Source organism: Sebastes umbrosus, chromosome 9 (genome assembly GCF_015220745.1).
Source record: "Sebastes umbrosus isolate fSebUmb1 chromosome 9, fSebUmb1.pri, whole genome shotgun sequence".
NCBI classification, from domain to species: domain Eukaryota; kingdom Metazoa; phylum Chordata; class Actinopteri; order Perciformes; family Sebastidae; genus Sebastes; species Sebastes umbrosus.
In genome coordinates this window covers 3,072,026-3,096,237 of record NC_051277.1, presented here as the reverse complement: position 1 = coordinate 3,096,237, position 24,212 = coordinate 3,072,026, and the positions used below count along the sequence as shown (strand labels likewise).

General features: G+C 46.5%; 1 protein-coding gene across 1 annotated transcript in view; it reads left to right on the top strand.

Annotated features, from left to right (window-relative positions):
* ndst1a (N-deacetylase/N-sulfotransferase (heparan glucosaminyl) 1a) overlaps positions 1 to 24,212 on the top strand; it is a 50,915-nt gene that overhangs the window by 11,300 nt on the left and 15,403 nt on the right. Inside the window, exon 2 of the mRNA XM_037779579.1 lies at positions 21,487 to 22,506. Within this exon, the coding sequence (XP_037635507.1) occupies positions 21,961 to 22,506 (546 nt within the window). The 5' untranslated portion in view covers positions 21,487 to 21,960. The remainder of the gene's footprint in view (positions 1 to 21,486; positions 22,507 to 24,212) is intronic.

Here is a 24,212-nt window from a genome sequence, read left to right as displayed (position 1 = left end):
AGATTCCCTCTGTTCTAGCTCTCTTGTTTTCCTCTCTCTGCTCCCTGTTCAGTGGCACATTTCTCCTCTCTTCTTTTTTTTTTTTCTTCCGTTACATATTATTTTTGAACTCGCTGCTCAAGCTATCACTAAATGATCTGTTGCAGCTCTTTGAGCAAAACATCTCAATTAGCCGAGCATTTTGTTGTGTTTCTGCTTGTTTCTTGGAGTCTCTCTTTTTGTCTTTTGCAATTAATTTCCTGCTCGTGTGGCGTAGCCGCTCGCCGAGCTGCTGCTGCACCAGCCGTCGCGCATCCTTCCTTCTTTCATCCATATCTGAATCTCAGCCACTAGCTTGATTCGTGTGATTGACAGGCCTGGTTAGCATGGGTGTGTGTGTGTGTGTGTGAGATTTTAGTAAGCATGTTGTTTACCCTGCCTGCCTGACAGTCCTCCATGAGCCTACAGATGTTTTTCCAGAAAGCTGTAAATATCTGCCGCGTGCTCTCATGTCATGTTGACAGCATATCCGATCATAAGGATATCTACTGTCTTCCTGTCCGCGGCGGTTCTTCATGCAGTGAAAGAACCCTGCCAGGAAACCTTTTTAGGTGGTCTGAAGGCCTAAATGAAAACATCTCACGGGGATCCGGCAGCATCAACTTTTGAAGGCTGATCCAGATATGTGTGTTAACATCATAGTTCACGGCGAGACTTTATGTTGTCACAGTGGCGTCTGTTTCTGTCACTTTGCTGAAAAACAACACATGAGAGACGGCGTAGATTCCCCCTATAGATAGATATAGATAGATATGTAGATAGATATTTAGATAGATATAGATAGATATGTAGATAGATATAGATAGATATGTAGATGATCTGATTTCACCCTGGAGCTTCTCGCTGCATATTTAGATTTAACTATTTGGCGCTTCAAGGAACAAACTTTAAGTTAGTTTGCCGTTTTCTTAAAGACCCAGTGAGTATTTTATTTTGGAAAAAATATCATGACAAGTAGGGATGCACCGATACCACTTTTTTTCAGACGGAGTACAAGTACTTACATTTGGGTACTCGCCGATACCGAGTACCGATACGAGTACTTCTCTGTGCCGAAAGACCCTCGTTAACAGCCAGCTGGAGGGTGTGAGCGACACACGGCAGGCTGGGGAGTCCCGCATACGGTGCGGTGCGCCGCAGCCAGCTCTAGGTCAACTTGGAAAGACTCGGGGCGAAGGTGGCTCGCGGCTGCAGCTTTACAGTGCTACCCGCCCGGACCTCGCCGCACTATGGACTATGGGCTCACTGTGCCCTCTGTCCCCGCCGGGGTCGGCCCCCTGCTCCTGGTGCGAATGTCGACCGCGTCGTGCCGCCAGATCGGGAGTTGGCCCACGTAAAAGGCGCCAGGGGTCTGCGACGAGGTCAGCAACCCACCCGACCCATCTTGAAACACGGACCAAGGAGTCTAACACACGCGCAAGTCAGAGGGTGCTAGCAAAACTCTGTGGCGCAATGAAAGTGAGGGCCGGCGCGTGCCGGCTGAGGCGGGGTCGGGCGCACCACCGGCCCATCTCGCCCGCACTGTCGGGGAAGTGGTGCGTGAGCGCGTGCGATATGACCAGAAAGATGCTGACGAGAGGTTAACGTCACGCTGCCATAAAGTGGTATCGGAGCCGTTATGCGAGTGCGAGTACATGAGCACAGTATCGGACCCGATACCGGTATCGGTATCAGTGCATCCCTAATGACAAGTATAATCACAATGTGCACAATTAAAAAAAATCTCTGGTGATTGTGGTTAAAAACTATTATGGCTGAAACTAACAATTATTTTTATTGTTAAATTAATCTGTTCATTTTGTCAATTAATCAAATATTCATTTTTCTTGAAATGTTGGGAAATAGTCAAAAATGCTTATCACATGTTCCCTAACCCAAAGTTAATATATTCAATTATGTCCAAATGTTTAATTTACTATCTATATGTGACACATTTTTCACATTTAAGAAGCTGGAACTATCAAATGTTTGGCCATTTTTATTGAAAAATTACTTTCGTTCATTAGCAACTAATTGTTTCAGCTTTATTAAAATACACTATATGTGATATTTATATACTAATGATGTAAACACAATGGCATAAGCAGATATTAATCAGATCAGATTGTAGTTTGCCGTGTTCGTTAATGAGTTGTAGCTTCCAGCTCTGTGTTTTGATGTTTAATGATGGGGGGGGGGGCTGCTACTCTTCGGTTTACATTCGGTTGACAAATTCTGCCTTTTAATTAATGACATCATTAGTACAACCGGTCATATTATGTAATATATCAAGTTGATTATGGTGGAATATTATGCAGCTGAAGTTGCTGTTTGTTTTTTTAGATGTAATTTTGATGCTCAACCTGCCAGAAACAAATCCTTGAAATGACAAATACTCAGTGTTCTTCTTAGAAATTCATTCTTGGCATAAACAAGCTGTTTATTAAGCGGCATGTGGACCGTGGGGAATTGTGGGTTTTTCTTTAAAACGGTTGTGTATCGGAGCAAATGATTTCCAGTAGTTGTTGAAAGATTTCTCGTAACCCGAACAGAAGACGAACGCACCCAAAGATCCGAGAAGTTGACTTGCTCACTGAGGAAGGATGCGTTGGGGTGGAAGGGTTTGGCTGACGAGAACTAATAGGAAGCCCCGAGACTGACTGAAAGAATGACAAACCGTGGCCAGAGTATGCAACAGTTTAAAGTACGGAGCATCTGGAGACGATTTGAAACAATGGATTGTCTTCAGCAGCAGGCTCCGTGTCAATCTGTATACGGATGCTTCTCCTTCCCATCTTCCTCGAGTTTCGGCCTCCTGAGACGAACTCGGGGGTGGGGGGGGGAGGAGTCGGATGACATCGACAGATTGACTTGCCGTTCTTTGATTTGATATTCATCTTAAAAAACTCAGCACTGATCCTCGTAAATACTCAAAAACTTTTGGTGGATTGGCAGAATGAGGCAGCTTTCTTTTTGAGGATTTTATAGACTCCCATCCCTGAACCTGACGGGGTGAAATCACAGCAGTCATGTGTCAGCTGTGGCGTCTAATAATATTAGATTTCTACTGAATCAAATAATCTAATCACTTACACACGGTATAAAGGTCTAACCCTGATCTGAAAGATTCATATTCCCCTATAAAGGTTATCATTCTTTAGCAAAATTAAATGAATAATATGTATTAATTAGGGCGCGATTACAAAGTGTCAACGCAGGTTAGTTTTAACGCCGCTAATTTCTTTTAACGCATTCAATTAATTAGATTTTTCGGAGGTTGTAGCGGGCTCAGTTTTAAAGCTAGAGTGAAGATACTGCTATCATATGAAAACCTAAGAAATCCATCGGTACCGACCATGTCATACTAGATTGAAGGAGGCTAAATAACACCCCAAACATACGCTAATACGGCAAGATATGCCCTGTTGGGCTGCATGTTATGATTTGAGCATATTGTTTTATGCTGAATGCAGTACCTGTGAGGGTTTCTGGACAATATCTGTCATTGTTTTGTGTTGTTAATTGATCTCAAATAATAAATATATACATACATTTGCATAAAGCAGCATATTTTCCCACTCCCATGTTGATAAGAGGATTAAATACTTGACAAATCTCCCTTTTAAGGTACATTTTGAACAGATAAAAAGATGTTCGTCATGATTAACTACGGACTATCAGGCGGTCAATCGCTCAACTTTTTAATCAGTTACATACAGGACAAAAGGTCTAACCCTGATCTGAAAGATTCATATACCCCTGTAAAGGTTATCATTCATTAGCAAAATTAAATGAAAAATATGTATTAATAAAATTAAATGCAACATGGACAACAAGGGGACCCTAAGTTATGCCCTTTTTAAGGTCAAACGTAGATTTTTTTTTTTATAATTGGTCACAGCTCGGCTCTAATCAACAGAGAAGTCAAGTGTCTTTAATCCGAAGTGGGCTTTGAACTCTTTGTACAACCTCTAAACCCGGCCGTATTGTTATCTAGGGCAAGTTCTAACCACATCCCACGGCGACAGTCTGGGTTGCCAAGTGTGTACACCTGCCTCAGTGCCTCCCCGACCTGCAGACGCAGACAGACAGACAGACAGACAGACAGACAGACAGACAGACAGACAGACAGACAGACAGACAGGCCGTCTGTCGTCAACTTGTCTCTTTTGTGGTGCCCCTAATGAAGCCGGGTGGAGATGTGACGACATGCCTCACATTTCACTCCTCGCCCTAATTGTGTTGATGTGGAGGCCGATATTTAGCACCGTGGTGGTGGTTAATCTTCCCAGTGAGAGGAAATGGCGGAGTCATCAAGGGGATACGAGTCGACGCAGCTAATTAGACTTGTGTACGCTTCCATGTGTGAGGGGGGAGAGGTGGTGGTGGTGGTCGGGGGGGGTGAAGGGAGATGGAGCGAGAAAAGAAAATGGCTTTTTTCCCCTTTGGAAGTTTTCTTTTATTGATTGAACGGGCAATGAAAGTTACTTATAAAAAACCTGGCACAATGTTTGAATGTCGTGGCGCTTAATGACGGCATCCACTCTCTGACGAGGAGACAACTGAGGGGGGGACGGGACCTTGACATTCATTACAGCCTGACGTTTTACCCACTCCATATAACACAGTCCTGGAGAAAGTAAAAGTCATTTGAAGTTGCATAGCGAGCGAATAACCTACTGGTACAATAATGCTGTTTTTGACTTCATCTCCCCCCCCACCTCCCCGCCCCCGAGGAAAGCTGTTAGCAGGTCTGACTGATTAAGGCCTGAAGCCACCGGCTCTCAATTAGACAGAAGAAGACAAAGCTTCAACCCTCGCTGCTGGAAAATCAGAAGTAATGAATTAGTGATAAAGGTTTTAAAGACAACACCATTAGGGGGGCTGTCGGGAGGAGAGGAGGTGGACGGGCTTTTTCTCTCTGCAATTTTGCAGAGTAGGTGATTTGCAGTCTGAAGGAATGAAAGTGAAATGCTTTAGATTTCTCTCCTTTACTCCTCTGCTTCTTCTTCTTCTTCTTCTTCTTCTTCTTGTCTCTCCCTCCGGCTACCGCTGACAGTAATATTAACCTCATCTCCGCTGCGCCTCTGTCCTCGTGTGACCTCGAAGTCGTCTCTTGTGAGGAGTGGTCAACTGTTCTCGAGCCTCGGATGGAGCCTCGTAACGCATCATGACTCCCGATCGCTCGGGGGCGGGAGGATCAAATAATATATTAAGATTAGGTTGCGTGCTGTCACGCCCCACTTGGGTCGAGAAGTGCTACGCCAGCAAAAAAAAATTTGCAGAGTCATACTGTGATGGAGTTTTTCTTTCATCCGCCTGAGGCCTTGTTTGATTTTTGTTTTGGATTGCGACCTATTACCAATGACATCCACACCGCTCACCCCCCTCCCCCTCGTATTGACCGTTATCACACACACACACACACACACACACACACACACATACACACACACACACACACACACACACACACACACACACACACACACACATACACACACACACACACACACACACACACACATACCCATATTCGTCTGGCTGATCGTGACACTGTTTTGCCACATTGCCCACAACGACCCGGCCCGTCCCTGTTAGTGGAGGGAGCTCAGTCCTGTCACCTGAGGGATAAAGTGTATGTATGGGTGGAAACTGGTGTCCTCTGAGGTATGCAGGGCAGATGCAGACCCGGCGTTGGTTCAGCTGTTGTGTGGCCTGTGCCGACGGGGAGGCCACGGCATGTCTCCGTCTCTGTTATTGGAGGAGTTGGGCGAGATATTTATGGTTTGCTGTGAGGTTTTTCTTGCGTCTTTAAATCAGATTTTAGAGTCACGGTGGTCCTTTATTTAACGGTCTATTAATTAATTTCCGTTGCTTATTAGTATGGTATGTAAACATCCAATCTCAACCTCCAGGACTCGTATCGTCTACTCCACAGCAAAAAACAGTCCGTTTTTAACCTCTTGTGAGACATTTTTTCAAACACTCTGGTTGGTGGTTGTGGTTGTTTTGTTGGACATGGTGGCTTGAGGTCAGCCCACTTGTTCTGCTGTGACGGCAGGATGCCAATGTTTTTTCCCCCACTGCTCAAAACTCTCCAAACGACTGACACTCGTTTTCTGACCAAAAAAATAATTATCTAAATTGTTTTTTTGGACAAAATCAGCCCCGGAGTCTCAGTAATCAAATCATACTGTACATAAACAAACTGTGTAAAAGGGAGAGGTGTAAATCACAAGTTTCATCACGATGCAATATTATATATTGATACTTTGGACACACATCACAAAGTCTGCCTGTGATCGATATGAGACGATATCATTATGTTATTATATTATTAACTAAATTATGATTTGCAGTTTTATTACTGGGCTCTTCCAGACATTTAAATGAAAAACAATTTATTCTTTTTAATAAAAAGTATAAAAAGTACATCTCCCGTTAAAGAGCCCCATTTCTCACGTTTAAGTGCAAATGTTTTTTTTGTTTTTTTTTCAATTAAGAATTTCAAAATAATTTAAGTATCTTAATAATTTAATAATCTTAAATGTATGTATCGATGTTTTCACTTTGCATCGTTGATCGTTAAATCAATTTATTACACAGCTTTATTGAATACTCGATTCTGATTCATCAATCACGGCGTTCTGCGGTCTGTTATTTCTTTATAGCAGACCGTTGCTATGTATAACAGACCGGTGCTATGTATAGCAGACCGTTGCTATGTATAGCAGACCGTTGCTATGTATAACAGACCGTTGCTATGTATAACAGACCGTTGCTTTGTATAGCAGACCGGTGCTATGTATAGCAGACCGTTGCTATGTATAGCAGACCGTTGCTATGTATAACAGACCGTTGCTATGTATAGCATACCGTTGCTATGTATAACAGACCGGTGCTATGTATAGCAGACCGTTGCTATGTATAACAGACCGTTGCTATGTATAACAGACTGTTGCTATGTATAGCAGACCGTTGCTATGTATAGCAGACCGTTGCTATGGGCGCAGTTCTCATTTCGGACTCTGGAGGACCGTTTTTCTGTCAAATTATTGATTTCTTCAGTAAGTAGCCGTGTAATAATCGGGATAATGTGCAGCTAGCGGGTCATTGTTGTGAAATAAACCCCTTCGGAGCGATGAGAGACCGTCAACAATGACCGGTTCGCTGTACATCATCCCTTACATATCAATACATATCAATGTATTGTTACACCCCTACTAAACAGAATCTGCCAATTATTTTCATTTCTTACATGTTTTAATTTTACTGGTATTTCAGGATCTTTTAAGTGCAGTTCCCTGATCCCTCATTACAGAGAGAGGAAAGGTTAAACCTCTACTAATGAGTAAAACGGTTGCCTTTACCGCCTTTCATCACAGCGACGCCGGTACATTGTGTTTCTAGCTGTTGAGCTTTTCCCCCCTCGTCGTCTCAGAGGTCACTTGGTCTCATCAGACGGTGTGGCGGTACCAGAGCGAGCGTCTCCGTGACCTCAGCGTGACGCTCACAACAGCCTCTGCCCTTCCCTTTAGCCTGCTTCCATTCTAGTAGCCGGAGACGGTGGCCGTGAACAAAGTGACGGGACGTTACAAGTTCCCGTCGGCGTGAGATCCGTGTGTGACAGCTGGATAATGAACATCACGTCTCTCTCTCTTTCTCCTTCTCTCCATCACTTCACCTTTCCGCAGCCTCGCCCATCCAGTTGATGTGACTTCACCCTTTTTGCATAATGGGATCCGACCTTCCTCGCCGTCCCTCCTTTGCTCTCATCAGCTGCTTCGCTCTAATTAGATGAGGGTGATTTCAATAAAGTTACTGTCGTCCTCACTCCATTAGTTATATTAACACTCGGATTCCTGCCCCGGAGTCGTCTATCTATCTATCTATCCTCCCTCCTATCCTTTCCACCGGGAGGGCCAATCCTCTTCTTTTCATGGATCTGTGTAACCTAGTTACTGAGGCCCAGCAGGGGAGGCCAATCAATTAATGAACAAAGGAGCCCGCTCACTGAGCAGCGGCGCGAGTCTGCGACTATAAACAGGGCGCTCCCAAAAACATGGTCGCTGTCAGTTCGGTGCTCATTTGATGGATGTTGTTTTGCTTTGTTGTTTGTGCGTGTGGCTATACGAGTACTATCTCAGAAGAGCCTAAAGCCAGAGGAGACACTGCTACGCTACCTGTTCCAAACACACTGCCGACCTCTCCTGTCTCTTATTGAGAACAGTTTTTGATCATTATGTGTCATCATAATTCAGATGTGAGGATATGGACTGGGGGCATTTCCTGCCACGGCGTTGTGAAAACGTTTGCTGAGCCATCAAAGTAGGTATGTGCCGTGTGGTCAAAGGTCAAACGTCCATATTCAGTGATTCTGATCGGTCTCCCGTGGCAACAGGCAGATTTGGACGGACAGCCCTCCTCTTCTTGTCCACCTGTGCTCTCTCACTATCTTTCACCACTTTCTCATCCTTCCCTTTTCTCAATACCTCTTTTCATCCTATTCAATCCCACCTTTTTCACATCCCTCATTCTCTGCTATCTTTCTTCTCTCTAGCCTCTCTCTCTCTCTCTCTCTCTCTCTCTCTCTCTCTCTCTCTCTCTCTCTCTGTCATCCCCTTTTTTTTCTTAATCCGGCTATTCGTCCCCGTAGTGTTCCCCCTCCCTGGAGCTTCCAGCTCCGTCTCCCTGTGTGTGAGATCAGGGAGCAGGCTGTTGTAACAAGCTGTTGAATAATGTAAGCAGCAGCAGCAGCAGCACAGGGCTATAGGCCAGAGTTTCTGTTAACCCTTTGATCTCTGATCACACAGCGGGCGAGGCGAACACGTCATAAATGACAGCTCGACAGCAGGGCCAAGCAGCCCGAAGGCCTTTTTTTTTTCGCTTCCGTCTTCCTCCAACCTCTACCTAAAGGCTAAAGTTCCCCCATCCGGTTTCATTGTTGTTGGCCTTTGTAAAGCAGGAACACAGCGAGCGTCCCTCGCCCTTTGTTATTCTAACACTGATGTATAATTAAAGGGTTAGAAAAGGCGATGCTGAATAATTGATATCGGAGCAAAGATGCCGTGGCATCCTGAACCTCATCGTACTCAGTATTTTTACCTGCAGTGCAGATGAAAGATTTACCAGCTTTTCTTTCTGGTCATCTTGTTCAGTCTGCACTGATTCATCGTGGCACCGTGCCCTCTCTAGGAGCTGCTATCATTATTTCATGCTGCCTTATTTCACCTTTGTGTATATATGTGTGAAAACACGACTACTAGAACGGTCGTATTAAATCCTCAACAGCGAGTCAAGTTTGTGCACCAATCTGTATCAATTAACTGACCGAGTCTCGCATTTCCAATCTCAAAAAAAAAAAAGCGTAGCCAGCACACACAAGATCTCATTAACCCTTCGTAATCGATACAGATTCCCCTCTCCTTAAGTGCTTCTAGTTAACTTTAGAGCCTCATATCCCGAGGCTAGGGTGTATTGATCCGCTGGACTGATTGGAAGTTTCCCTTCAGGAGGTGAAGGATAGCAGTGGGACCGGGGATGTTTTGGCAGGAGAAGGAGAAGGAGTGAAGTCTTCATGGCTGGATCAGCTTACGACTTCCTACCCCCCCGCCACACCTGTTACAGCCAGCGGGAGGAAAAACACCCCACCGCCACCGATCTGTGTGTGGAAGTGTCTATCTGTGTGAGAGAGAGACTGGAAACGGCTGTTTGTGTGCTCAGGAGAGCAAATGGCTGAGAGGCGTAGCAAATGAGAAATGTGTTACATAGGGTTTATGGTGACGGCGTGTGGCTGAACCGCATTGACTTTGGCAGCTGCTGGCCGGTTATGGATGGATGGGTGGCGGGAGACAGATTTCAGTTTTTTTTTTTACATGGCTAACACTCTACATGACAGTCTGCTTTTCAGTTTGGGTGTTTGGACCCGTAACCCGCCGCCGAGCCGTGTGCACCCTGCAACACGTTAATGTACACGCCTTGAGCGCACGTATACACACACACACACACCGTATGATATTTAATCCATAACTCTGACAGGCTCTCGTCCCACATAAATACACCTCTCTCTCTCACTCTCTCTCTCTCCCCTGGCCTGTTTCCCTCTCTTAAGAAATAATGACATTTTGTTTGGATCTCGACGTGTCGTGTTCCAGGATATACACCATGCATGCAGCCCTGTGGAGGCTTGACCCTGCAGCACACAGACCCCAGCTACCCCCCTTCTGTAAACTGATATTCGTGTGTGTGTGTGTGTGTGTGTGTGTGTGTGCGTGCGGTGTCACGGTAGGATACACAGCAGCTGTAGAGGCGGCAGTGAAGAGGGGAAATGGGAAGAGCCAGCACAGTAGACAGAGCCCAGATAGACCTGTCAGCTCCGTGACACCCACACATGCGTCACCCTCCGGTCCAGGACGAGAACAGAGGAAGGAGAAAGCAGCTCCGATGGCGACAGGTAGAGCGCCGGAATAGACGGAGAGTCCTGGCCAGCTGTGAGAGGGATAACGGAAGAGCCGTGTTTATTTTGAGGGGAGAGGGGAAAGCCGACCTGGCCGGTACAATACCTAAGAAAGTATTCACCCTTAATGGATATATCGGATATAGTTAACACTGATCAACTGATACAAACAGGCGTGTGACTGTGGGGATAGGCCTGTATCAGCTAGGGATGTTCATAATTAACCGTTTAACCGCATTTGAGCCGATTAACACTATCGGTTAAAACGGTTAAAAGATGAGTTTCTGGTGATGCGCCGTATTTTGGCTTTTCACCAAACTTTTAGCATGATGGCCAAAAATCTGCATTTTTGTCTCATCACACTATTAAACCTTCTTCAGTTTTGTTTCAAATTCTCCCACGTGCCTTCTGGCAAACACTAGCCGAGGTGTCATGTGAGTTGTTTTTTTTAACAGTGGCTTTCTCTTTTACCAGTTTGCTATAAAACTGAGTGGTGAATCCCCTAGGCAACAGAGTCTCCCATCTCTCAGCCATGAAACCCCGTGGAGCTGCTAACAGGCCTCTCCGTGGCCGACACATAGTGTCCTTTAATGCAGCAGAGAGACGCTGTGTTTTCTGAGGATGGCGGCCTTCTCTCGGCGTATACGCAGCTGTGTCAGATTTAGTCCTTCTTTTAATGACTGACCTTACTGTACTACGAGGGATAATTCAGCATCTAGCAATAGTTTAGAATATGCCTTTGAACTCGTAATGTAGTTTTTGACATGGACATTTTCAGCTGTTATCATCTGTGCAGGTGGATTTAACATTTCCACGCCTTAATTACACACAGCTATGCTCTCGGTTCAACTCATTCTGCCACTTCTGAGAACGAAACGCACTGGTTGTGTGTTATTAAATCACTCATTAGGATTTAAAGGGACTGTTTGTAAGTCCCAACACATATAAATCATTGCAGGTCGGTGTCCCATGCGCGATCACGTGTGGCTACGCTGTTCAGACTCAGACTCCAACACAAACTACACGGAAGCACCAAAACCTCTTGGTTGTATCTATTGAAGCCCGTCTGTTAAACAGTGTTGGCCGCGGTTGGAGGACGCGGGGGAGACCGTAGCTTTGGTCTCCAGGATCGGAGTCTCTGGTGTACTCTGCTCCTCTGCTCCTCTGTCTGCCTTCACTCACACACCGCGCTCGTTCTCGCTCTCTCGCTCCACCTCTCACGTGCATGCTGCTCACTCCACACTGCAGAAGAGTTAGTTTAGCTCTGAGAATATCTAGTGAATGTACAGTGGACGTTTGTGCAGAAATAACTGCTGCAGCTCCTCCAGACCAACAGAGGTTTCCCGTGTCTTGTGAAGTGACGGGGCTCCGCAGAGAGAAACGTTATCGTCTCCGACCAAAACTCCGGTGTCTCCCCTGTTCCCTCCGGCCGCGGTCGGGAGGCTAAAGCAGGAAAAGCCAACACTAGGTTCAGCATTGATTCATGGAGAGACCTTCGTCTGGTCAGCTAACATTACTGCCAAGCAGCTGAAATATAGAGTGATATTGTGCTTTTAGCTGACGTGTGTCGCCTCACTGTTTTGAACGATGCTCGTTCAGGTATATTTAGAGCGAGCAAGCGCGAGCTCGACGCTGACTTTCGTTGATTTCACGGCCACAGGTGTTGCTGTTAACAAGCATTTCTGAAAGTTACAAATAGTCCCTTTAAAGTTATATTAATCTAGGTTACACAAGCAATTTCTGATTCTTACAAAGAGTCCCTTTAATACGATTTACCGACATTAATACAGACATATAGAGCAAACCAAAAACCCATCATTGAACTTGTCACAGAATTACATCTGTGTTATATTTATGTAGACTTTTCTTGGGGGGTGAATACTGCCACGTTGGATTACTGGGAAGAGCAGCGGAGCTTGACTGCGGTTGTGTTTTAAAAAACCGTGACTGAGGCAGAAAGTATGAGAGAGAGAGAGAGAGAGAGAGAGAGAGAGAGAGAGAGAGGCTGGAGCTGAGCCTCAGTTTAAAACAAAAACACTCAGGATTTGTAATAGGATTCATGACCGGGGCTACAATTGGGAGAGTAATTATTGTTATTGCGATAAACCAATCATGAGGTATTGTTTTCACACATCCGGTGCCTGTAGTTACCGCGATGGGGGCACGTGTCAAGTGTGCACTGCTTGTTTATGTAAAACATACAGTATACAGCCCTCTAGACAAATCCCCCCCACTTGCCATCCGTTTATCTGCTCTTCCTGATTGGGCTTTTTGAAAAGCGAGCTGCTGATTAGGAGCCCGTTTTCATGCAGGAGGAAAAATCCTATCTGTTTGATCTCGGGAGGCAAAAAAAAAGAAATGCGGGCAGCACAACAGAATCTCATCTCTTGTGTCAGCTATTCTTCCTGCGCCGTGATATTCCCATGGGAACGCATTTCTGCTGCGCGAATCACAGTCAGATCAGTGCGGGCCGTTTTTTCTTATCTGGACATGAAAGAAGGGAAGATGGAAGAGGGAGGTGTAAAAAGGGAGGGAGAGGAAGAGGCTCCCCTGGGGACGATGATACCTGAAATTCACTGGGCGGCCTCTGAATCTAGCTCATCATCATTTCATGAGCAGGTATTGTACTTCATCCCTATTACACTCCCAGATACATAACCCCTGCTCGGCAGTTCCCCCCCCTCCAGTCTCCCTCCCCTGGATTGATTGAGTAGATTAGACAGTTATATTGTTTATGTGTGTGTGCCACACACGCTGCGTGCTCCAGCATGCCTGGGGATTTTATTATTGGTTTGATAGTTTTCTTTTATTCATCACGAGAGCTGTTGTTGTTGTTGTTGTTTGATAGCATCTCTGGTTCAAGTCGGGTCAGCAGATCTGTTATTGCCGTTCCGCTGCAGGTGTAAAAGTCTTAATAAAACTGTTGTGCTTTAGTCAGAGATTTCTTGTGCAGCTCTGAATAGGTTTCCCTCAGCTGAACGGGGCGGTCGATGTGATCGGCAGACCCTGCAGCATGAAATCACACCGACGAGTACTGTTATCTCTACTTCTACTCAGAACTCCCACACATTCACATAGACGTGCCTTATCCACGAGCACTTTCACCTCTGAGTGATGTCCATTGTCTGTGTAAGGAGAGGCCCCATTACCAACCCTGAGTCCCGATGGAGACATTGTGCTGCTCGCCATGCTCCCCTTGTCCTTCAGCAGCGTCCTGAGATGACAGTAGATAAACAATGAGAACAAACAGTCACTCCCACCAGCATTGATCTGGCTCCCCCCCCCTCCAACCCCATCCTTCCTCTCACCAACAACGCCACATTGATTCCACCTACACTCAATTTATATGAAAGCCCCCCCCCACCCCCATTGCCCCGCCTCCCTTTTCTACCAGGACTGACAAAAATGATAAACGAGCAAACCCTTTCTCCCTCTGCCACCACCTCCCTGTGCCTCGCGTTGGCTGTCCGACGCACTACAAGCCTATTTCTCCTCTCAGAAATCCAATAGACTTAGCGCCCCCCCCCTCCCTCCCTCTCTCCCTTCCTCTCTCCCTTCCTCTCTCCCTCCCTCCCTTTCCCTCGGAAGTGTACCTTTTTTATTTTTTTCTGCGTGGGGTTATTCATCGCCTCGGGTCCTTCCTATAATTTCCACGCATAAACATGCCACCGCTGTAATTTGAAGTCTGCAGGACATCCATATGCATGATGTCAAACCATCAAAAAAAAGACCAATGAAGGAAGTGAATTATTATGTATTTTCAATTGCACACACCGCAGGACCTCCTCTCCATGTGGCTGCCGGCTAATAGCCTGGAACGCCACTCAAAGATGAAATCGTAATGCAAGAGCCGCCAAAAGTGGGGTCAATTATTTCCCTCTCTCTCTGATTAATCTGTCCACCGTGGTAGTCGTCGCACGAGTTTAGATTGCAGTTAATTTAGACATGACACCTCGCTTGTTTGGATCTGTCGTCGTTTGTGAGTGATAACGGTTTCCGCTGTCTGTCCTAATGGAGTTTCAGCTTCCTGCAGTATTTTCTTTTCCTCTGCTCCGTCCTTGACTTCCAGCTGCTAATAAAGGTCTGCAGAACACAAATGATGTCTTCCCTGCTCTTTTTTTTTTTTATTGTACAGATCCAGCGTCCCCATGCCTGTAAATGGGGCACAGAGTGTCTATAAATAGATCTACTGTGGTAGCGAGCTGCCGGTGGTTATCAGCAGGGGGTGGAGGGGGTTATATGTGTGCGCGGTGCTTTTTTTATGTGCTGCGTCGAGGTGATCGAGGCTATTGATGAAGGTGTCGGTTCCGCTCTCGCCACTGTGTCCCACCTCCTCCCTGGAGGAGTAATACCACTGAGGAAAGTCTCCATTTCACATCGCTCGCACCGTTCCCTAATGACCCTTCCTCGCTTTCGCCTCCACCCGTTTTCCCCCTGTGGCTCCCACAGCTCTTCCACGCTGCTTTTCACACACTGTGAGGTAATCCATTTTACAGTTCCTGCCGCTCTCTCTCAGATCCCTCCTGCTCGAGATCCCAGATCCAAAGAGGTTTGGGAGCCTGTTTCTAAGATGAAAAAGACTCTGAGAGCCGCCATGTATATTTGATCCTCTGTTTTTATTCATCTCGCTCCTAATCGTCCCCACATTACATGAATGTGTAATCACGCCATTATGCCCGTGCCTGCTCAGGTTATCTTCACGGAGGATGATATCAGCGTTGATGGGATCTGACATGATCTCCTCTAATGGAAGTGTGAGGGTGGGATCTCGCTCTGTCTGATGCAGAATACATATATATATTTATATACAGTAGAGCAGTGGTGGTACAGAAACGCCCCGATTCTCTCTAATTGTCATTGAACACACTTTAGCTGTCGTCCCATTCTCTTCATAATTGCTCTTAGGAAAAAGATTGCACTCCCTTGTCTGGATTTGAAGATGAGTCTCTGCCTCTTTTGTCCCATTACTGTGTCAACGAATAACGTTGCAATCATTTCAATTACGACAGCGCGGGGGCCGAGGTCTTCAAGTAGGGCTTTGAGATGTAATTGGAGGGGCACGGGCGAATCGAGGGAGGAAGGCATTTTTCTTCTGTGAAATTGCCTCAGTCTTGGGGACAGTAAATTGAGGTGCTGAAAAATGATGTGATAATTCAGCCGCATGGTTTTGGTTGGGTAGGAGGGAAACGCTCTGAAAGTCACTTTCTGGAGGGAATTAGAAGGCAAAACTACATTTCCCTCTCCGAGTCCTCTGTCCTTCACGCAGCGGCATGAAATGAATTGATGAGACGGAGGGAAGAGGGAAGTGTCGGTGTAAATGTTTGCAGCTAAAATGAAGCCGCCTGCTTGTGCATTCAGATTGGCTGAAGGGTGGGAGGCTGGAGCCGGAGCCGGAGTGGAAATACGGCGCCGCTGTTCCACGCTGTTTCACGGCCTTAAGCCTTTAATCGCAGCAGCAGCCACAATGGATGCATAAAATGGAATTCAAATTTCAGATTGATTGATTCTATATTGATGAATGCCAAGGCCGGCTTAAGGAAAGGAGGGGGGGGGGGAAACCCAACCTGCGACTGTGCAGCTTTTTTAAATGTAACCTCTTTGAGGAGGCGAGTCCTCGCTGCTCTCATGTTTGTTGCTTTTAGATGTGCTTCAAAAGAAATATGAAAATTTGTGCCTTTTTGAAGTTTAATCTCTGGCAAGAAAGGGTAGGAGGCTGAATGCAAATACAGAAATTTGCTTTAGCTTTGCTTCTTTCTGCTTGTGGTGGAGAATTCCAACACAGTGGTCTTCTTGCACCGTTTTCTAACAAAGCGAGGAGTGAAGATGCGTCGCAGTTCGACCCATCTCTCTCTCTCTCTCAATACAATGTTCAACCCTCGCCTTCATTGTGTCTCGTTTCTTAATCCCTTCAAGGCATCTCGCACAGTAACAGAGCTGGCATAAGCACATTTGGTACTGTTTGCAGTGTCGAGATTAACAGGATTACAGATTAGGGATTACACTGGCGTCATTCTTACCCACTCTTAACCTTGGCCCGTGCCCCGCTGTACAATTCAGACCGGTCAGTTTGTTTTTGTCTTTTTTTGTGAGGGCCCCTGAGTGTTTGCACAAAAGCTCAGCAAATATTTGTTCAGGAATAAATGCAAACAAAAACACACGTGCTTTCTGTCGTGAGATAATTTGGATTCTTCTAATGAGTCTCTGGGGGTCGCTCTCCGCGGTGACCGAGCCACCGCGGCACATCGATACGCGGTCAAAGGCAGAAAAAGTGACAACAACAGTCATCTTTTGAAGAGCGTCCTATGGATTGCCGCCCTCCCTCTATTTCCTTTTTGCAGTTTCCATGCCTGTGAACACAACGTAACTCCGGCGTTTCCATGGAGAGCGTGCGGTTGCTAAGGCCTGTGGTGATTGAACAACAGAGGGTCATCGTTTATTTCTGTCAGTCAGCGGCGAGGGGACGGATCGGGGGAGTGAGAAGGGGGTACTGTTGGGTCCTGAGGGGCTCCGAGGGTCCAGCTCTCCTTTAAAAAGTTTATTTGTGGAAGGGATGACCCACGGCTAGTCCGACTCTGGCTGACCGTGTTAATGTACTGAGTCTCCTCACGAGCCCTGGGACGCTCGCTCTTATTCACACTTTAAAAGAAGTGCAACAGCAGTGTCAGGGGGGGAGGGATGGAGGGGGGGAGGGATGGAGGGTGGGGATGCGTGAACAAGACGTGTGAGGCTACATATGGCCGACCTTAGCGCTGTTTATCCAGAGAGTTGTTACAGCTGAGGACCAGGCCTCCGTCCCCCTGTTCCTCATCGTGTCTCATTAATCTAGCAGTATGCTCCTGGCCTGCTTCCCATGATGTAGAGGGAGCAGGTTTTAGTGACCACCCACCCCGAGGAAAAAAGCATTAGCCCGTCCTCTCGGCCGTCACCTGCTATTGTTTATGCCTTCCACTTCATTCTGTCGCCATCTTTCAGCTGCTATAAAATAACGAGGGGACTATTTTAATTGTTTTGGAAGCCTTTGCGATTGATGGTGGCCTTAGGGCGGAACCTCTTTTCTCCCACCAATCTGTTTTTTTTTTCTCTCAAGGTTTGGTAGTCGATCATCGTGTCTGCTGTTGTCTCCCTTTTGCTGCTCTTTTTTCCCTCTTATTGGTCCGTCTGCCACCTCCAGACTTTTTAGTCCACGTGTGCAAATACTGAGCTCATATTCAGTCTGAGCTCTTTCCATCTTTGAGAATGAAAAGGTTGGCTATCAGATACGCATTAGTCTCCGTCTGCCTCTCCTCCCTTTTTTTATGCATGAGTTAAGACACAGTTTGGCAGACTGAAACACTCTACGCACCTTTTTTAGCTGCTCTTTACCTTCCGTATACGTCTGCTGGCGATACCGCTCATCAGCTCAACATGAAATATTCATGCTCTCTTTTTCTTCCTCCACATTTTTGCATCAATTATTTTGGAGGACGGTAGATGTTTGCGGTTGCATCTTGGCATTCCTTCTAAGGTATACATGGCACAGAGAGTAGAAGACACATTAGGTGAGACATTTGAGATCCATTAGCCATTATTCTCTTTAGTCGGTGCTATATCCTCATCTCCATTATAGTCTAATGTATTGTACTCTCTTGTTTAGCCGGCCCGATCTCAAAGCTGGAGTTTCACACTCAACCAGCCCTTGAGCTTCCCCTCTATTTGTGTCAGCTGCTCTCTCTCTTCCTCCCCCTCTCAGGCTGTCACCGTCTCTCTCTCTTCTTTCCTTCCTTTGCTTGTAGCTCTCTGTATCTCAGTCTGAAGGTCAACATTGGGAGGCGGTCATCGCTGCTGCGATATAGGCCAAGAAGTGCGGTTTGTCTGTGCCTCTGCTCTGTTTGTGTTGTGTCACCATTTAATCTTCTCCCAAAGCCTCGTCAACAGTGTCATTAAAGTCACGGCGGAGCTCATCGTCTCTCCCTGCAGACGGAGATAACGTGTCTTCATTCTGATTAATGATTAACAGGAAATGACTTAAAGATTGCCTTTTTCTTAAAGGGTGGAGCTGGGGGGGGGATACGTGTCTGAAATCTTTTCCTTTATCAATATACAACACGTCTCATGCATGTGCACAAAGGCGACGTTATTGTGTTGGGATGGTTTCACAGCGTTCCACTGATGTACAGGTGGCGGTGGAGGTGTGCAAAGAAATGCAGCAATGCACGAGGGAAGGCAGTGAAGAAGAAGAAGAAGGAGAAGACTGCCAGCGAGTAAACAATAAACAATGCAGGTTGTGCAATGTTAAAAAAATAACATTTGCGGTTTTGAAAATGTTTTTTGAGGAAGGAAATGCATTCTGTTACATGTCAAAGACTTTGGTGAGAAACGCCAACTGTAAACACAAACTTTGTTTATTAGAAAAATCCGCAGCGCACCATTGATCGACATGTGATCAATTGTTCCAATTTAATAAATTTAATTTTTTGACTATTGGTTGAACAAAACAAATAGTTTGGAAACTTGTGATGAGTGTTTTTTCAATATTTCCAGACATTTTAAAGACTAAACAAATCAATTTATTTAAAAAAAAGTGACAAAGAGATAATAATGAATTATTGCCGAGACCTCATAACGAGGATTTCGTGATGAGAAAGTTTTAATTTAATTACATTTTTAGTTTTTATTTGTTGCCAAACTTTGCCCAAAAGAGAGCTTGGCCTCTGTGTCATGTTAAAAGTCGTCTCCGCTGTCTTTGTCTTCTGCCTCACTGTCCCCAGCAGCAGTCACTTCCTGTGGTTAATCATACTTTGATATGCCATGACACGAACCCTGGCTCCCTCAGAAATGAACAAACAAAAGTACCGGGGAGGATCTTCCAGCGACCGGGGCTGTTGGTTTTTGTCTGCTCCGCTGAGATACATTCTCTGAACGCCCACCGTTCCTTCACGGCCTCTCTTTACATTAGACTCTGCCTCCACCGTAAAGACCAAACTTGGACGCGTCTCACAGAGAAAAGTGTGATTTCTTTCACTGCACTCATAGGGAGATTTGAGGCGGTCCTGTTAAGCTTAGCTGGAAGGCCGGAGGGGGCGGAGCTGCTCGCCAGAACGTTGACCTTGATTACATTAAAGCACCGGTCAACAACCTTTTTCCCTCTTAGAGACAATTTGACAAAATGGTGCTACTCGTAGCACCAAGTGGTACATCACCAATAACAGACATAATAATAATGATAATAATAATGCTTCCCAAAGTAACACTGTGTTTACATGAACCATAACTTCAATAATCACAGGATTATCTTTAGAGAATTCTGCGAAGGTGCTTCCCGAGGCCTTGGACAAAGTGCTCGCTGCGCCCTCTCTCCCCGCCAAGGAGGGACGAGGCCGCCTGCTCCCGGTGCGAATGTCAACCGGGGCGGACTGTCCTCAGTGTGCCACAACCGCGTCGTGCCCCAGGGCGGGGCTCGTCCCACGTATAAGGCGCCAGGGTTCTGTGGCGATGTCAGCAACCCACCCGACCCGTATTGAAACACGGACCAAGGAGTCTACTGACGCGCGAGTCAGAGGGTGCAAGCAAAACCCCGTGGCGCAATGAAAGTGAGGGCCGGCGCGCGCCGGCTGAGGTGGGATCCCGGCTCAGCGGGGTCGGGCGCACCACCGTAAAGTGGTATCGGTGCCGTTGTATCGGAGACATTTTGCGAGTACGAGTACATAAGCACAGTATCGGACCCGATACCCGTTACTGGTATTGGTATCGGTGCATCGCTACACAAAATATGGTATTCAGGAATGATCTGAAGTTTATCTCCTTTAAGAAAACTCAATAATATCTTTGATTGTAACGTTATCAGACGGATGATTGTTCTGCTGTCAGACGGATGATTGCAGCCAATAGGACTCACTACCGCTCGGCATCGTATGGCCATTCTTGTATTTTTAATGTTACTCACCTTTAATTAAACCTCGGGTTTATAGTGTTACTAATAAACCCTTTGATGGCATTATCAAATCCATTTTATGTCTGATTTGTGTCTGATGAGTCTTGATGGGTTTGGTGGTCACTGTTTAATGTCTTTGGGTTGAGAGGACTCGACTCTAATGTGGTATCTAGGGTTTTATAAAGGCTTGTGTTAGTGTGTGTGTGTGTGTGTGTGTGTGTGTGTGTGTGTGTGCACCTCGATCGCTCTCCAGCTTAATGGACGGAGCATTTTCTATGCAAAGGTAACGACGCTCCGTCTCCTTTTCTCCACCAGGCCTCTAAATGGAGAAACGATGTATCTGTAAGTGACTGGCTCACACCCTTCTCATGCTGCATCTTGTACTCTTCTCACCCGGCTTTGAGATTGACTTTGGAGCTGGTATATTATGATAGGTCTGCAGAGGGTGTGGGGATGTATATCGAGTGTGATATAAGGGTGGGGGGGGGTTTCTCCCGGAGTAATGGATCCTAGTGTTGCCAGGTCTGTCTGTCACTGTCATCCACTCCTCTGCTCTTGGATCGTTTCCCTTCCATCAGCTTGCTTTTCCTCCCTTCTTTTCTCCTTGCACTCCATTTTGGTCTCGATAAACCGTCTAGAGGAGTTGAGGAGAAAAAAGAAGGCGAGTGTCCCCGCGGGTGATGGCTTCACTTGTATGCAGTCACACCGTGCTACTGGACTGAATTGAGAATTGGCTCGCCTCGAGGCTTTGTTGTCACTCACATTCTGCCTATTGATTGTGTGGAGGCTGCGTGAGCGAGCGATTTTTGTGCGCACACCGGGGTTAGGAGCGTGTGTGTGTGTGTGTGTGTGTGTGTGTGTGTGTGTGTGTGTGTGTGTAGGGGGGAAATTGGCAGCTCTTACTTTGTGTAGGTGAATGCAAGGACTACTTTTGGAGTGAACTTTTGGAGTGTTGGCGCTGGCAGTTATACACACACATCTCCCACACACGGCTAAACCCACACAACAAAAGAAAGCAATATGTGGTTTTGTTCTATAGGAGCTTTGCTTTCACATTCTGACGTTTTCCTTCTGTCTTTCTTCTGTGTTTTCTCTCTAGGTGAGGAGATTGTGTTCCCGAGGGAATGGTGCTGCTGAGATGACCTGCGTGACATTGCTTTTCTCAAGAGATCATTCTCCAATCAAAAGAGCGGAGCGGAATCTAACCGGGACATGGTTGGCGGGTTCGCATGATGGACAGGTGATGGAGTCTTCCATCATCTTTCTCCACCAGTGACTCGGCCTGCCAGCCCTCCCTCTGAGGCACAAGTGTATACCAGCGGTCCAAGGCCCCCTATTTCTCTGCCATGGTGACATAAGCAGCGCTGCAATATGAGGGAGAGCCTACGTGAGACCGTCTCATTTCTTTCTCCAGTAGCTGCCGCAGCCGCTACCTTGACGCCGTTCGTGTTTAGCTCGATAACGAGACTGACTTCGTCTTGAGCGATTCCCACGCTCGCTGTTTTTTCTACCCGCAACCCGAGAGAGAGACTGTCCCTGGGCTGCTGGGGCGGAGCGGTGTGGCTGCGAGACGATGCTGGGATGCGTGACGCGCCTCCGTCGGCTGGTCCGTCTCCTCCCCCTGCAGACCTCCCTCCTCCTCCTCTTCATCTTCTGCACCGTCAGCGTCTTCATCTCCGCGTACTTCCTCTATGGCGTCAAGCGGGAGCTGGAGCCGTCGGGAGGGGGCGTGTCCGGGGCCGAGGGGGCGTCCGCCGACTCCGACGACCCGAGGGTCACTCCGTCTCGGCTGCTGCCTCTGCGGGGCGTCTCGGGGGGCCCCGGGGTGGATCCCGGAGGGGCCAGGACAGATCCTGTGGTTCTGGTGTTTGTGGAGAGCCAGTATTCTCAACTGGGTCAGGAGATCGTGGCCATCCTGGAGTCTGGCCGCTTCAGGTACCGGACGGAGATCTCTCCCGGTAAAGGGGACATGCCCACGCTGACAGACAAAGAGAGAGGCCGTTTCACACTGGTGATTTACGAGAACATTCTCAAGTATGTTAACTTGGACGCCTGGAACCGAGAGCTGCTGGACAAATACTGTGTGGAATATGGAGTGGGCATCATTGGCTTCTTCAAGGTTAGGACAGCACCACACTCCCTCTCTTCCTCCCTCCCTCCATCCCTCCCTCCCTCCCTCCCTCTTCTCTCTCACACCTTCTGCCCTGTCCATCTGGCTCCACCGTCTCTTAGGAGATGGGATTCACAGGGTTGGAAAGACCTGCCTGGTTCAGTATCACTCAGTCCCGTTTCTCTCATGTTCTATCTATTTCTTGTTTTCCTTTATTCTGCTATCTGCTCCTCTTGCCCAGTCTCTTGTTTTCTCTTTTCTTGTTTTCTCCCCTTTTGTTTTATAGTTTCTCTAAAGTCGGCAGCTTCTGTACCTCTTTATATGTCTCTCTTACTCTCTCTCTCTCCTTCTCGCTCTCTCTCAGTAATCCCTAGCTGAGCCTGTTTGCCTGAGGCCTGTTTTCAGGTCTTATAGTTTTAATCACCATCTCTGAGCCATGGAAAGAATATAGAAAGAGATGTGGAGGCACGGATGGTGGTGCAGTGATGTTAGACGGTGAAGGTTAGAGACCAAAGCCTGGTGGGATTTTCCAGCTATTGGGAGAGGAGGAGGTGGAGGAGGTGGAGCGAGGGCGTGCATCCCAATGACCTGGACACACATCGTCGCTGCTGCTCCCAACCAAACTGTTTGCAGTAGAACACAGCTGATATCCATGTGCCTCATTTAGGCTTAATACAAATATCTGTATCGACATGTTTGTTTATAAGTAACAAGATATTTCAAAACAAAACTGCAGAAGATATTTTTGAGTTCATTTAAAACAGTGTTGCCCGATAATATATTTTAATATAAGCACGTTTTCCAACTGTTAAATGTTGCCTTTAGTCACAATTCTTTAATACTAAATTTAAAGTATACATATTAAAAAGATATTGTTTATGTTATGTACAGTGTTTATGATTAAAGGCAGGGTCAGTTAACAGATTTTCAATAAGCTCTCTATCTGTGCTTGACTCTTTCTATTTTGGGTTTCTGTTATTGGAGTTTCACAACAGTTTGTTAGAGTTAGAGTTAGAACTCTCCGGGGGCAAAATAACTTAAATTAAATTGGCTGATTTTTCAATTATAATGTGTCAACAAACCAGAAAGATTAAAGGTGCAGTGTGGAGGATCTGGCGGCATCGAGCAGTGAGGTTCCAGATTACAACCAACTGAAACTTCTCCTGTGTGCCAAGCGTGTAGGAGAACTACGGTGGCCAGCGAGAAAACGTGAGAACGCAAGTGTCCCTCTCTAGAGCCAGTGTTTGGTTTGTCCGTTCTGGGCTACTGTAGAAACATGGCTGCCGGCTCCGTGAAGAGGACCCTCTCCCTGGTTGCGGTCGATTGTCCCTTAGGAAGCTTCCTAACGGAGTGAAATGACCCGGTAGTGTCTCAGTTGCAGCCGTGATGAGAGCTGATCAGATTCTCCAAATGCTAAGGAAAGGAGCTTCAATGCTTCCTTTATTATCTCATTTAGTGAAGGATACACTGGAGCATCCTTTACTAAAGGGAAAGAGAGAATGACATCCCACAATTCTTTGCGGCCGGCAGCATTTAAAGCGACGCCTTTTGTAGTCCATCTTCAGAACATTGTGGTTTTTCCACGGCAGACCCGCGTCACTAACATCCGCCGCCGTTGCATCATAATGACGGAGCTTCTAGTGAAAGAGCAGCCGGATTCTCTGAACACCACGGTTGACTTCTCCTAAATCCTTCTGAATTCTCCTTCTCATCTT